Below are 14934 nucleotides of genomic sequence, written 5' to 3'. Positions count from 1 at the left end.
CAGGAATGATTAGGCTCTAACAAAAATGCAAGCATTATTGTATTTCAAGATTCAAATAAACTAGACAGCTCATCTATCAGAGTAAACCAGAGGTTAGCGATTACTTGCAGATGCAGGAATTCATATGGACACCCCTGAATAGTATACCAAAAGCATACTGGACAGTTTATTCAAATATAACAGATATATTGACGCTGAACAAACTCATATTTCATAATGGCAGCTGATTTCATGCCAGCATTGCTAATTAGCAGCGCTACTATTTTCCAATTATACTTGAGATCTTTGCTACTATCTCAAAAAAGTATTTCTCAATATTTTTCCACTATTGATGACTTTTTGAATCATTTTAGCACCTCTTCTTGGGTAAGTTTATCTTGGCTGAGCTGTTACGGTAACTGCAGGAGTAGCTGAGGATAAGAACATAGCCACACTGCACAGTCAGTCAAAAATCCACTGTCTGAACCACTTTACCAACACTTTACCTCCTCTGCCAAGGAGCCTGCCAGCCCTCTGCCTGCCACATACGCTCCAGCAGTAGTAGGAGGAAGATAAACATTGGGAAAGTATATGAAAGCAGTGCCTAGCAATCAGACAACAGCATGTAGTCTCCAAGTCCAAGCTCTCCTTCCACTCAGGTCCTTAACATTTTGCCCTACCTGAAGATGAAAAACTGGCATAAGCAGCACATAAAATTATTTTTACTTTTTATAAACACTTAAAGAAAGATTCCCCATTACTAAAACAAAAGAGAAATTTTAATTTTTGTTAGAAGGAAGAGACAGGCTGCTGACTATTTCAAATAAAAACAGCAGTTAGAAAAAAAAAATTTTCCTTTAGTGGCAGAGCCAGCTGCAGTAAATCTTTGATACAGATCTGAAGTGTTAAATGATAGCCTACCCTGCAAAGGTATGCTCTTGCATAGACTGCAACCAGTGGATCTCCAATTCCTCTAATCATAGACGTTAACCGTGGGAGACATTCCGAAATCCCCCTGTTAAGATTTTTCAGAAATGAAAATGAGGTATAACAATTGATAACATAATTATATCACCTACAGCTAACTTCAGTAGCTGCCTTGTAGATTGACAATTGAGCAAGAATCATAGAAAGACCTACCAACGCAGCAGCAGATTAGCACAAAAATTTATTTCAGAAGTAAAATTTTATGTGTATAGTAACACATATCCTATATTCAAATTGCAGTTTTTGCCATCGGGAGTGCAGATAGCCAGCTGGGATGCTTGGCTTGTGAAAAACAAGCACAACTAAAAACCCCCTCCTCTAGTTCGGAGGAACAGAAGAGCTCTAGAAGGGCTGTAATTCAATGTGAAGAATGCACCTGCTTACAGCAGAACTCCTTATGTGTCTCATTTTCCCCACAGGTCCTTTTGACAGAGCTGTACCAGTGCCTGGAGATGAGGCCCATCAATTCCAGTAAAAGAACTGCTTTTTAGGGACAATGAAGTTGTCGCTATAGTAGCAATTTGGCTTACAACACTAATTTCAAAATATAACTGAAAAAGGATGATTACATGTGAAGGAACATTTTCAGCTCAGCAACTGACACTGTTTGCCAACATATGAAGCTTACACCAAGATTTTCAATAGATAATGGTTCATTACTCCTAATTGTTTCTCCAACTCCATCTCCAACATCCTACATCAGTATTTTCCTCACAGTTTTCTATCCTGTCTTTTTGCCACGCTCCTCATCTCGACAACCTTGCCTCCCCCTCCACCATCTGAAGCCACTGGTTTTTAATTTGCAAACTCCTGATGTCACAAGTACACATGTATTCCAAAACTGCACACACTACTGCATTCTAAAACGTACCGCAGTCCACCTTGAATTTATTCCCTGGCATTCTCACTAAAAACTCCACAGTCTCTCAGTACTGCTGCTTCTCAGATCTATGGAGACCCTATCCACCATTAATCACAGAACTTGCATGCTTAACTCCTTAAATTAGTTTATAAGCCTGCCCATTCTCTTCCTTCCCACACTTAACATTTACTCTTACGTTTTGGATAGGAACTTGTTGCACTTCAGTATTGCTGCTTCCACGTAGCTAAAATGAAGCCAAGTTAAGGAAACAAAGTAAGATGCATGCCATTTAAAACCACAAAAACAAACTTATATTCCAAATACATATTGAACGAACTATTCCAAGGCCTCTGTAATTAATTTCACTGCACTTGGTTGATTTTTACAATCTCTCTAGAAGATTTTTATTGTTTCCCAAGTTTTCACACATCAACTCTACTTTATCACTGCCATGCTGCTCATAGCCAATAATTCAATATTCAGTTTATTATGAAACATGACTCAAAATTAAATTCAAAATATACAGCCTGAAACAAATGAAACAAAGTCAGTATAAACATCAGATTGCTGTGGGTTTTACTGAAGCAAACATGTTCATTTTTGGAAAAGTCTATGAAAAGCCTGCAGACACACTCCGAGAGCCTCATTTGTCAAGGATACAATCTGGGAATGAGTTCTCTGATTGAAGCAATCTTGAAAAACCAGTTTAAGCAAGTTTCTTTAGCCGTATCGTTAACACTCTCCGGAGAAAAATTATCTGAGGAAAAAACACAACAACCCAGAAATAGTTACAATCTTTCAGGAAAGAAGCTACTTTTCATTCTAGGTTTAAAATTGTGTTCTCTTTCCTTTCAACAAGGAATTAAGCGCGCCATAATAAACTAGGCAGTATGTTTGATTCTCGGCTCTCTCTTGCAGCAGGAAGAGCTGAGTACACAGACAGCAAGAAGAGGTGACCCGAGCTTCCATCTTGCATTAAGTAACATGTCAGAAGCTGAAGTCAAGCACTCAAAGCTAATCTCAGATCTGCTGCTTAAAAATCTAACCTCTACATCCCCGCAAAAGCAGAAATTGTAAAAAAAAAAAAAAAAAAGGGAATCTATAATAAACACATGTATATAAATCTATAACATATGCATACATATAAAAGATTTAAGCACTCAAATTCTCCACTCTAAAAGGCTAATATAATTTTTAACTAGTATTATTTAAAACCCTATTGCAAGAAGTAGGCAGTATTAAACACTGACAGAACACTTGTCTCTGTGTGCTAAACAGCTAACGCCGCAGCGCAGTTCTGTCCTCACGAGCTCTGGGAGTATTTATGTCAGCTGCCAGCAGGAAAAAGCTGCCACCCCGGGGTGGAACAGATGGGTTATGGGGACAGTGCTCTGGTCAGGCGGGCATGCAGTTGCCTCCTCTTTCCCCAGATTGCCTGGAACAGAAGGCAGAAATGGGCTTTTTGGGATCTACCCAGGTCTGAGGCAAGATGGTTCGGAAGGATGAGTCCCTCTCGTCTCGGTGATAAAGCTACGCAAGCAGCTTCTGCTGCCAATGTCTGCTTACAAACTCCTTGTGAAACAGTTTTAAAATCCCAGTGCTCTCCTATCCCTGCCCCCAGAAGGTAAGAAGCTCCTGTTCCACAAGAAAGTTTCCAACTTCCAAGACTAGAGAAGCTAGACGCTAGATGCTGACCAAGTACAGGAAGATGTTCTTTCTCATCTAGGAGCACGGGAGTTCTCGTCCAACTTTGTTTCGCTTGGTTCCCACGGAAGGAGTGTGGACGTTGGGCTTGAAATCCCCAGGGGTTCACGCTGCCATGCACAGCAAGCACAGCACCGATCTTCCTTCTCCTCCCCCTCTGACAGCGTTGGGAAGTTCCCACCAGCAATGCCCCCAGCAGCTGCACAGCAGCAGCAGGAGCTCAGCTCCCCCGAAGGGAGGGAACCGTGCCCAGTAATCGTGCCAGGCTACGGGAACCGTCTGCCTTCATTAACGCTTGTAAGAACAGTTTATCAGAGCTGCAACAACCAAATTTAAGTACTTTCTGTAAGTTTATTTCAAGTTAAAATATTTGCTGGTTTCAGGCTTCTGGCTCAAATCCTATAGATTTGACTGTAACCTAATGGTACTGTTGAACTGCCAACTACACAGTAAGAACGTTTCGTATTTCAAGGACATGCACTTAATACACTCCAAATTGCTAGGAAAAGCCCGTATTTCAATGGAATGTTTCGGTCCCTTCCTAAAGAAGTACTTCCATATACATTTGTACCGTAAATGTCAAATTAAACTTCTACATTGTGTTATAACTTCAACTGAAAAAATGAAAAGGGTCCAAGTTGGAAAGATCATACTGACAGCCTGCTCCTTCTTCCAAAATTCTTCCCTAATTAAAGCAAAACTACCAACAGTTTCCAATGTAGCAACAAAACCAACTATTTACCAAAAACTGAGTTTCTCATCTTTGTTTGTAAACTATGTTTATGCAATAAACACTGTGAATGGTGAAAGCTATAAAAGCAATGGATTTTACTCTGTTAAAAAATAAGCATTACTAGATTCAAATCAGAACTTTTTTCTTAGGAAATAAAGTACCATGGGTCCTATTTAACCTTTCTCAAATTAGTTCAGACATGATTTTTTCCAGGATCACAGTAGAAACAAACACAAAAATTACCTGTCAGAGAGACACGACTGTCCACACACATTGACAGAATTCTTTCATACACTAGTTTCCCTGTTTAAAAACAAAAACAACAACAAAATTCATAACAAACTGTGGAACACAAAATGTTGATACAAAAGTTCCCTAACATGCTGAAATCAGCTGGAAAAAACTTCCTAGAACACTAACATTATGCTGCCCTCTAGTGAGGCTGAAATGTTAAATCTGAATTTAGCATTTCACACACTACAAAAAAATTCATCTGGTTCCCTTCAGTGCAGAGGTAGCACACAGGTCAGATTTCCCGCAGGCCAGGAAAGGACAGCTGGCATCCCGTCTTTCCTGAGTTTGGATGTTATGTTACCTTCAGCAACTTTCAGGAAGTAGGAAAGAGCACAAAGAGGAAACAAGACCTGAAAAAACAACTGGATCTATGTCATAGCATATCCTGCTAAACATCAAAATACCCTTCAACGTTGAATGCCGTCGGAAACCTTTTCCATAAGATGGCAGAAAACCAAGAGAATCACATGTGGTGGATAACAATTTCACTTCAAGTATCATTTAAAAATTATAAAAATAAGACTAAAAATTCAGTTACATTTTGATCACTTCATAGTCCCTATTCAGCTAAAGAAAACTTTCTGACTTCTATTCTTCAAATATAAATAAAATGAAATATTGAGTCAAGAGGCTGCCAAACCCAAAATATTTTCAAAGTAACAACAGTGTGTTTTAAATTTCAAAATGCAGAGATAGTGATTTTTCCCAAGGTTTTATTCTAGATATTCACTAATACACGAAGCCTAAAAAACTACAAAATCAAGTATTTTTATTTTAGAGACTTCACTTATAAGACTTTTTGAACAATTATATACCACTGGTGTCCAAATGTTTATGTTGGAAATATTATGTATTAAAACTGACAGTCATTTCAGCATTTTCTGGATCACTTTGATGTTTTCTAACATTACAAAAAATTAATTTCATCTTATTAACAATTGTAGGTCTGACACATTAGATACTTACCGAAAGTATCAAGGATATCTGTAATTAAAACAAATTTACTTGGATAAAACTGGATTACTGTTGTGTCTGAAAGAAGCTTAGAACACTAGAAGGAAAACAAAACACAAAAACAAAGAAATATTTTTAGAAGACAATGCAAGTTTGTGTTTTTACTCCAGACAGGCTGGAAAAGATGAATAGCTACAGTTAGAAAGAACCAACATGAACTATCCACCAAAAAGCACAAGAACAAGCACATCATGGTACTCTGTATTTTTCAGCGTATTCTTCATGTCCAGCAGAGCTAGTGGCAGATCTGTTTTTCCTTTATACAAGATAATCTACAATGCAGAATTTCAGCTGACCATGCAGATCTGTGCATTTGTTCATACAAGACAAATTCTCTCCCAGATGAAGCACAAAAAGGCACTTCTTTTCTAAAGCAACTTTACGGGCATATTTCAGTTTTTCACCATGTCTCTAAGCATCCATATTAAACACAAAAATTTATATAGACTAAATTAAGAAACAATTTTAAAAGTACAGCTAACGAGCTTTTCAACGCATCTTTGTGGCTCACATAACCAGTTCAGACATTTTGTCCATCTGATCCACAGTCAGCTCCAGGGAAGAATCTGTAATCAATCATCACCCGCAGGCACCCAACATGATCACGGCAGTTGGGACTATGACAACGGCTGGTACAAAGTCACATCTGAAAATGTATTAGCCAACGTAGTTCTAGTATCGTTGAATGTTAAGACCAGGTAGGAACATGTCCATTTATGATATGAATTCAAAATACACACCAAGATACTTTTAAGATATTTAATTAAGCTATAATTTGTTTTCCAAGATGGTCCAAAACCTGCAGACTAAACTGGAGTCAAAAACTTTGGCAGAAGTTTATTCACAAAAAATCAACTTCCACCTGACGAAAACGGGCAAATGATTGACTGGGGAGAGAAATCCACCTCGTCCCTACTGGAGCCAATGGCAGGCTTTGACCATGAGACTTCTGTGGTCTCTATTTAAGACTGAGAAGTACAGAATTCTCTGTGATCTCTGTCTCTTCTCTCTCTTTCATCAGGAGACAGTTCTTCAATCTCAATGGAATAAATAAAGTTCAAGTTTTCATTACATTCCAAAAAAACAGGAAGCAATCCAATACCCCACAAGACTGCTTTGTTGAAACAAGAAAATCATAACATTTGAAGCATGCTTACATGCTTGGTCTTTTTGCTTTATTCATCAGGGAGGAACTTAGGAGTGCACCAGAAAGACAGGTGAGAGCACTCACATCTTACAAACAAAGCAAAACTTACTCTTCCCTGCTGAGCAGTAAGTCAGTCACCTTCAAAGAAAGGTAATTCAGTAGCTGTTTAGGACCTATGCATACCATGAACGCTTAATTACCACTTTTCTTAGAGCTCACATACATGATCAACTTACTTCAGCTTACTCTAAGTAGCTTAGCTTATTCCATCTTGACAAGTAAAGTATCTTGTAAAAAGGCACTTGAGGAATTCATGTCATAAATTCAGACCCTGCCTTAATAACCAGAACTCTTCCTGCACTTCAAGCTCTGAAAAACTCTCATACAGAGAATGAAGGCTCCATCCCCAATATCCATATCCTGGTTTCACCAGGAGAGAGCTGGTTTTCTTCACAGAAGCCAGTGTGAGACTGTGTTTTGGATTTGGGATGAGAAACTGTTGATAAGGTGCTGATGTTTTGGGTTGTTGCTGAGCAGTCAAGGACAGTCCAGCTTCTTGTGCTGGGCTGCCAGCGAGCAGGCTGGGGGTGCATGGGAAGCTGGGAGGGGACACAGCCAGGACAGCTGACCCAGGCTGGCCAAAGAGATATTCCCTACCATACGATGTCATGCCCAGTACATAAACTGGAGTTGGCCGGGGGGCGGAAATCGCTGCTCGGGGACAGGCTGTCGATCGCCAGGTGGTGAGCAATTGCTGTATTGGGCATCACTTGTTCTTGTACATCCTTTGTTGCTATTATCATTGTTGTTTCTTTCTCTCTTTCTGTCCTATTAAACTGTGTTTATCTCAACCCACGAGGTTTTTTTCCTAATTCTCTCCCCTGTCCCACTGCGGGAGGGGGAGTGAGTGAGAGGCTGCGTGGGGCTTAGTTGCCGCCTGGGGCTAAACCACAACAATCCAAATGAAAGATCTTGTGTAATTTCATCATTAATTCTTAAATCAAGGTAATTCTGGCATTCAAATTAGAATTGCTTTTTCCAGCCCAGTATACCTTTCTGAAAATAACCACCAAAAAAAAGTCAAACCTGCTCCTCCTGTTGCACACTAACCAGTATGTGATGCTAATAATGATAGATTACGCATATAATCACAGCCTGATGTCAAGAAAACTGCTTAGCTCTTTAAGAGGATACAACATTCTTAAAATTATGTTATTTACCAGGAAGAACCACAACAAGGAAGTTCAGTCAGGTTTCTACCCTATCCTGCTTTTTAAGTACAGAATTATTATTGGTTACTTATAGTCTCCTTTACAAAAGATTTTTGTATTCATGCTAATTACCCAAACACCTACTTCATTTTTGCCCAGTCTTTCAATTAATGAGCATCTACAGCACAAAGTTCAAGTGCAATACACAGACAACACTCAGAGATAAACATATGCCATTTTGATACCACTTTCCTAAAAAAGAAAGCACTGAATCCCATCTTAGAAACTACATTGTTTCAAAATCATTTGTGAAACCATTTGTAAAAAAATATATGAAAGTATTAATGCATAGATCATCACTGCATCAGACACTGTATGTATATGTATTAATGCACTGTAAATACAGTACATGCATGCCCCTTTTCTCCTCCTCTCCCCCTCCTCCAGACTTTTCATACTGTATTTTCTACAGGGAATATCTAAGATATTCACACTTCACAATGCTATATATGGATTTTTTTTTTAAAAGAATAATAGTGCTGATTTCATAGTATTACAACAGAACATTAGTCACCCTAGGTCACACATAATTTTCTGATCTCCCTTCATTTATGTTTCATTTCCTTTACTGTCTTTACCACAATTTAAGCTGAAATTACTGCAAACAGTTTTCACAAGAGTATCCATCACAAGAAAAAAACCTCCTGACTTTATATAACCCTGTTTGATGACTATTAGCATTACATCAGTTTTACAGCTTTTAAGGGTGTCATTACCTCCTCTGTCCTCTGATGCACTCTGCCTCTGGCTTTTTTTTAAAGGCCAAGCCAAACAACAGAGCATTTAATTGTTCTATCCCCCCCTGCTCCCCTCACAGCCCATCACCCCAAATAAGCCAGAGGAAGACTGTGGAAAACTTTAAAAAACAAAAAACAAAACAAACAAAAAACACACACACACACCAAAAAAACACCACAAAATAAAACAAAAACATTTTAAAAAAAAATCTGGTGGTGTTTTCTGTACTTTGCCAGGGTCCTAAATCAGATTATTCAGTTGCCTTAGTACGTCTGGATGGGGAAAACACTGAGGTCCAAAAAGCCATTCTTGTATTATTTGGGGTGGGGTACAAGGGGGTAGAAAGGGAAGAGAAAAGGAAAGGAAATTACATGTCCTAGAAAGAGTTGATATCACTACATGTTATTTTTTCTAATTATCCCTAACCAGGTAAAATTTACACATCTGTCATTTGGCCACTTTCTTTAATGAGAATTCCATCCCACATAGCCTAGTCAAAATCAATATATTACAACAGAGTTGAAAATCCAACTGTTGTCAGAAGTCATAAAACTCTTAAAGAAATGGGTTTCAGTGAAGAACAGAGGAAAATAGTAGAAAAATAATAGGAACCTTTCTTTCCCCAAGAAAGAAATCAGACAAGCCACACCACCAAACTCACCAGTTCTGTACAGAGCAAAAGTGTAAGACTGACCTGGATAACTATTTTCAGAGCTTTTACTTTCTGATCAGAGGACCAAGCATCCTTCAAAGACTGGTTCAGTTCTTCAATTCGGTTCATGTAATCCTGTTGAGTCAAATTCAACAGCTCCTTCTGCGACCCCTGGCAAGAAAACACAAGTTACTTATTAAGAGAGGGAGGGGAGGAAGGAGAGTGCCATTATTAACTGAGTCAAATCACTGGAGAGGAGAACCCACAAAACTTTAATTACAGAATTACCTAATTTTCCCTTCTTACTTTTGCAGCATCCATATTGCAGGTGTTTGGCACAGGAGCGCATCACAACTGCTTTGGTTTTCAAGAGACATACATGCTGGTACCCAAAGCTGTCCATGAGGTCAGAAATGTCGGACTATTTCGGTGGCATTCTATGTGTGGTATAATTAGTGCACTAGCACTCTACATAAGCATAGTAGCACCTATGTAGAAGCAGCATCAGAGAGAAATGTTTTGCCAGCAAGGTCCTAAGAAACTTCCTGACAGCAAGAAAAATCCGCTGTGATTCACCCTCGGTAAGAAAATAGAACTATCTTTATTTCATGCTCAGTACTGGAGCATTCTCGTTATTTTTTTCCAGAAGATCTTACAGACCTTGTAAAAAGATCACGTATCAAAAATAAACTAGTGAAACACTGGAAGCAGAAATAATTGTTTAAAGCTTTAAAACCAAACTGATACAGGAACTAAGTGACTATAAATGCATTTAGAAAAATCAGAAGGTGGTTCTGGATCAGTCTTCAGTAAAAGTATGAGCAACATTGAAAACTACCTTCAGGACTAGTTTTGATGAGTTTATTAAGCTGCAATACAGAACAGATTTCATAATACCTGAGAGTCTAGAAACAACCATCAGTAACAAAAGTCACAGATGAAGACATAACATGCAAATGCAATTTCACAAAAGGTTACATGTTTCCTTAAGATAAAAAGTACTTCAAATTTCTACTAAAAGACTCCAATCCTTTATTCGTGATATGCAACTACTAAAACTGTGGTGGCTCGTGCAACAGGCAACCTGGAACTAGTTAAGAGGCAGAGGTTTCAAAACATTACCCAAAGCAATTCATAACATACCCCACAGATTCAGGTTTTAGCAAAGTAAAACCTCATCTTTGCACAGTAAAATACTGCAGTCTGAGAATTGAGTAGTCGGTATTTCTATCAAGCATGTAAATGTAACTTTAATTAAGTTTAGGTAAACAGCACGCAGTTGCTGCAACAGGGGCAAACAAAATTATCAGATGTTTAGACTATTAGGCTCCATGAAGTTTTATAGCAGCTGCAGACCATAGACAGTACCAAGGTAAATCAACATTGGTAGATTGGGTGACTTATCGAATCACGATTTCTAGTGATACAAAAATATGATTCTGCCTGAATTCTGTAAGAATAAGGATTGAAATTACTAGAGAAGTCCCATGGAAATTATATATTTATCTAAATACTGCATAAGCACATGCAGAATCACGACTGTTTTAAAAGGTTTCATAAAAGATTTTTATTTCAAAAATTTATTTAACTTCTAAAATTATGATATAATTGGATCAGAAAACTTTCTCACCTCTTCCAGATCATCCAGTTCTTCTAACCTTGTCCTCACTTTTTCAGAAACTGCTGAGCCAGTAGTTGTAGCTTTTCCTGTAAGGAATTATATGTTTAAGTTTCTTTAACATTTAAACACTTGAGACTTCTGAATGGGAACAAACTTGAAGGAGCCTGACAGACTCAGACAACTTGTCAGCTTCAATGACAGAAGACAGGTTTGATTCATTTGGTTATTCCTGAAGACACGTATTTAAACATACCTAAAGTTCATTCACTTTGAACAGGGAGTGACAAGTAAGCAAAACTGAATGTAAATGGATTTTCTTGCAAGTTTTGCTGGTAAGGAAAGAACCACTGGGTAGAACCATAGGATAATTTAGGTTAGAAAAGCCCTGCAGACGTTTGTGTCCGCCTCTCCTCCTCAAAGCAGGTCCAATTTTGAAGTTGTAAGAGGTTGCATGGGGTTATATCCAGTCAATTTACTGATATCTAAGGATGGAGACGTGTCACACTCCCTTTCAGTGTTTGACCATTCTCATTCCAAAGAAGTATTTCATTTTTTTGCACAAGCTGAAATGCTGCATGTTTACTTATATATAAGAATTCTGATTTATTATGCAATCAGCTATGACTACTTAGCCCAGATTTGCTTCGCTAGAAAACATGATAAAATATTTAACATTTGGTTCTTTTTTGAACACTCAGCGTACAGTTGAAATCATTTCACTTTCATGTAAAGAGAATAAATGAACAAGTTCCCAAGGGACTTGTTTGCTTGCCCTTCCAGCAAGCAGAAGAGTTGATGAACATGATCCTCAAAAGATCACTGCTCACTTTAAGTGGAAGAAAGCTTTAAGCTAAAGTGTAAGGCAGTTAATTCCATTTCCTTCCACAACACATAATCACAAATTCATTAGCCTACAGGAATACAAGACAAGGTGGTTGAGTGGTTTGTTTTCAATAATTATTTTAAGTAAAAATCCAGCAGAAGTCTTATTCACAAAAAAAACCACAGATCCAACCACATGTCAGAATGGAGGAGGACAGGAACACACATTTCAGCTATGCTTGACCACAAACCTGTCGCTGCACCCTGCCTCAAGCAAAATCTGCTACTGTTAAAGAAACTGCTTACCTTTTTCAGATCCCATGTACAGATTCTGTGAAGAAACAGAAAAAGCAGACTTTTAGGAACATGTACTCACTAGCATTCCAAGAACGCACAGAGTAATTACACTGCTAATTAAGCCTCTAACCATTTAGAAGTAGACATGAGGCCAGAAGTTATTTGTATTGTTACAAAAAGAAAAAGCGATGGCTTCTGAGCATCAAGAGACTTTTAAAGTCTGCTCCAAAACAATCATTGTAAGTTAAGAGCTTGTGGTACAGCTTTCTACAATTTCAGTTGAAACTGAAATTGAGAGAACCAGAATTTACTCATGAAATAATTACAAAACAGCAACATCCAAAATACATTAAAGGTCTAGTACAAATAAATAAAACCAGAGAAGGTGCCACTTACAATAGAGAGCTTCTCTGTCGTTGTATATCTAGCAAGGATTTCACCACGTTTGCTTGACCATGGCTCAAAGTCACTTCCTACCACTGAGCTGTCATCTTTATCCCGTTTCTTTCGTGTACTATCCTAGGAGGAGAGTACAAGTGAAAAATGTTAAATACAAATCTGGAAAAAAAAAGAAGAGAAGGCTGATAAAGGTCAACTTAACGGTTCAAGTGCGAACTGATCCTTTCAAAAGTTACAATTTTTAAAAAAATTTCCAGATTTAAATAAATGTCAACATGCATCAGATAAATATAGGTAAATAAAAAATACATTATTGTATTAATACAGTATGTTTCCCATTTGCATGAACCTCCTAGTTGGTGAGACAAATATATTTTATCCAGGGTTAGCTTTGTAGTTTCGTTGTGGGGTTTTTTTTGTTTTATTAAGACAACTCCCCTCCAGTGTTACCATGGCAGCAGTAGTAGTCACAGGATCTGCAGCTGCTGCAAATAATGACAAAGGATCGGTACCATCCAATACACTGCTCAATGGATCCATCACAGAACTAGAAGAAGAAGAGGAGGTAGAAGAAGTACTTCCTTTCCGGTTCATTTTCTTGGTCTTGGATTCAGTAACCTGAAATAAAAGTTCAAAACTATTAAACGAAAAGGATTTATCTTCCCCCTATTTTCTTTAATACATCATCAAAAGATGTCCTACATAAATTGTGCTGTTGCAATAAAAGAAAGGACCAAGCAAAGGAACTCTTTAGAATGAGCATCATTATTTAAGTTGAAGCACCTCCTTTTCCCCCAAATCTGGAGGCACTCTTCAATAGCATTTCCATTACTTTTTTTTTTCCCCCCTTCCAATTTCTAGGTCTACAAAACTGTAAGAACAGCAGTTCTTACAGTTCTAAATTTCTCTAAATTCTCAGTTCTCTAAGTCTCTTTCTAGTACTCCTTCTCTATTTTATTGTTTTTCTCCCCCTCCTCCAACCTCTTCCTGGCTATTTGATTTCCTCTGCTAGTCTCACCTTTACTTTTCTTGTACAATACTCAAGCCTGGAACGTCAAATCCATTCTTAAGTCCTCCGTCTTATCTCCTTACTGACCTTCCTGAGTAGAACCTCCTCCATTTATCATTCATTAGTGTATAACTATCACCTCTTTGAAGTTGAGTTTTTTGTACACCCACATTTTTAAAAGCCTCTCATACATTAAAGAAATTATAAATGTTTTAGAGCATACAGCTGACTGGAAGTTCACCCAAAATCAAATATACATCGAGCAATTACGCAAGTTATTTGTAATGCAACAATCTGATTTTAAACTTATCCATTATTCAGCATTTAATGCAACCAAGAAAACCCACAAATTGGAATGCTATATTTGTCAGAAGGAGACTGGTTTTGACGTATAACAGCACCAGCAAATTTCTGTAAAGGACAAACAGAATAAACCTTGATGCCGCTAAAATAACAGGCCACTAACATAGAAAGCAACTTCACCAGTACCACCACCAACTGCAAAGCCTTTTAAATTCAAAGGAACAAAAGTAAAAAGAGGAACACAATCAGTTTTACTTCCCATTAATTTTCCAAAAGCACAAAAAGAAACTCACTGTAATGGGTTTTAGTGGATGGTAATCGCCAAAATCCAAGGGTACAGATTCCAGTTTGTACACTTCAGATTCTGAAACATAGTTTCTTGATCGCGCGTGCCTTAAAAAGCAAGAGTAAAGGGAAAGTATATATGCATATAAATAATCACATACAAACAGAGAAACATATCCTACGTCTATAGAGATGCAGACAAATTTACAAAAAGAAATGCACGTTAAAAAATAAGTCAATGTAAAGACCAAAACTTCTCTCTCTACTGATACAGAAAACTAAAGCTGAAGAAATTTTACTTTCAGCCATCCAACTGTATTCTGTCTCTACAGCTGGATTCTCTTTCATTCCATTGGACATCAAAAGGGCAATTTAAGCAAACACCTGTACATGTGACAGGCTGATGGAGATTATTAAACACCCCTCCCAAACTCAATGGTCATAGTGAAGGAAAAAGGTAAGTATGAAAACACAAGGGAAGAAATCAAAGTAATCATGCACAGATATAATGAGGGATTGCACAGGTAACTTGTGTAGCTGCAAAACTCTTCCCTGAGAAATCTGTTCAATTCATAATAAAAGCTGCAAAAGTCACATTATAAGAAAAAAACCTATCAGTACTCATATGCTTGCATTGTGGATAAGTCCTTGTCTAAAAGCCTTGCCCCGCCTATGAAAATTAAGTATGTCAGTAAGTGAAATAGATCACAAAAATATATGTATTTCAGGTTTTATTTTGAATCTGATATTAAGAGAGAACTGTGAGAACTATAGCCTTCATCTTTAATTAAAAAAATACTTGATTCCAGAAAAGAAC

The 14934-nt window shown here is 37.7% G+C and overlaps 1 protein-coding gene across 1 annotated transcript in view; it reads right to left on the bottom strand.

The window, feature by feature from the left end:
• LOC104621175 (chromosome unknown open reading frame, human C16orf62) overlaps positions 1 to 14218 on the bottom strand; it is a gene marked incomplete at its 3' end in the record, with an annotated part of 31214 nt that extends 16996 nt beyond the window's left edge. The window contains exons 1-11 of the mRNA XM_010287594.1: positions 14126 to 14218; positions 12971 to 13138; positions 12518 to 12640; positions 12131 to 12155; positions 11012 to 11088; positions 9424 to 9552; positions 5526 to 5610; positions 4509 to 4568; positions 2489 to 2585; positions 2025 to 2072; positions 901 to 994 (exon numbers count right to left, since the gene is read on the bottom strand). Of these exons, the coding sequence (XP_010285896.1) occupies positions 901 to 994; positions 2025 to 2072; positions 2489 to 2585; positions 4509 to 4568; positions 5526 to 5610; positions 9424 to 9552; positions 11012 to 11088; positions 12131 to 12155; positions 12518 to 12640; positions 12971 to 13114 (882 nt within the window). The remainder of the gene's footprint in view (positions 1 to 900; positions 995 to 2024; positions 2073 to 2488; positions 2586 to 4508; positions 4569 to 5525; positions 5611 to 9423; positions 9553 to 11011; positions 11089 to 12130; positions 12156 to 12517; positions 12641 to 12970; positions 13139 to 14125) is intronic.
• Between the last annotated feature and the right edge of the window lie 716 nt (positions 14219 to 14934).

The sequence above is a fragment of the Phaethon lepturus genome, unplaced genomic scaffold (assembly GCF_000687285.1).
Source record: "Phaethon lepturus isolate BGI_N335 unplaced genomic scaffold, ASM68728v1 scaffold4185, whole genome shotgun sequence".
NCBI classification, from domain to species: domain Eukaryota; kingdom Metazoa; phylum Chordata; class Aves; order Phaethontiformes; family Phaethontidae; genus Phaethon; species Phaethon lepturus.
This window is presented reverse-complemented; position numbering and strand designations above follow the sequence as displayed.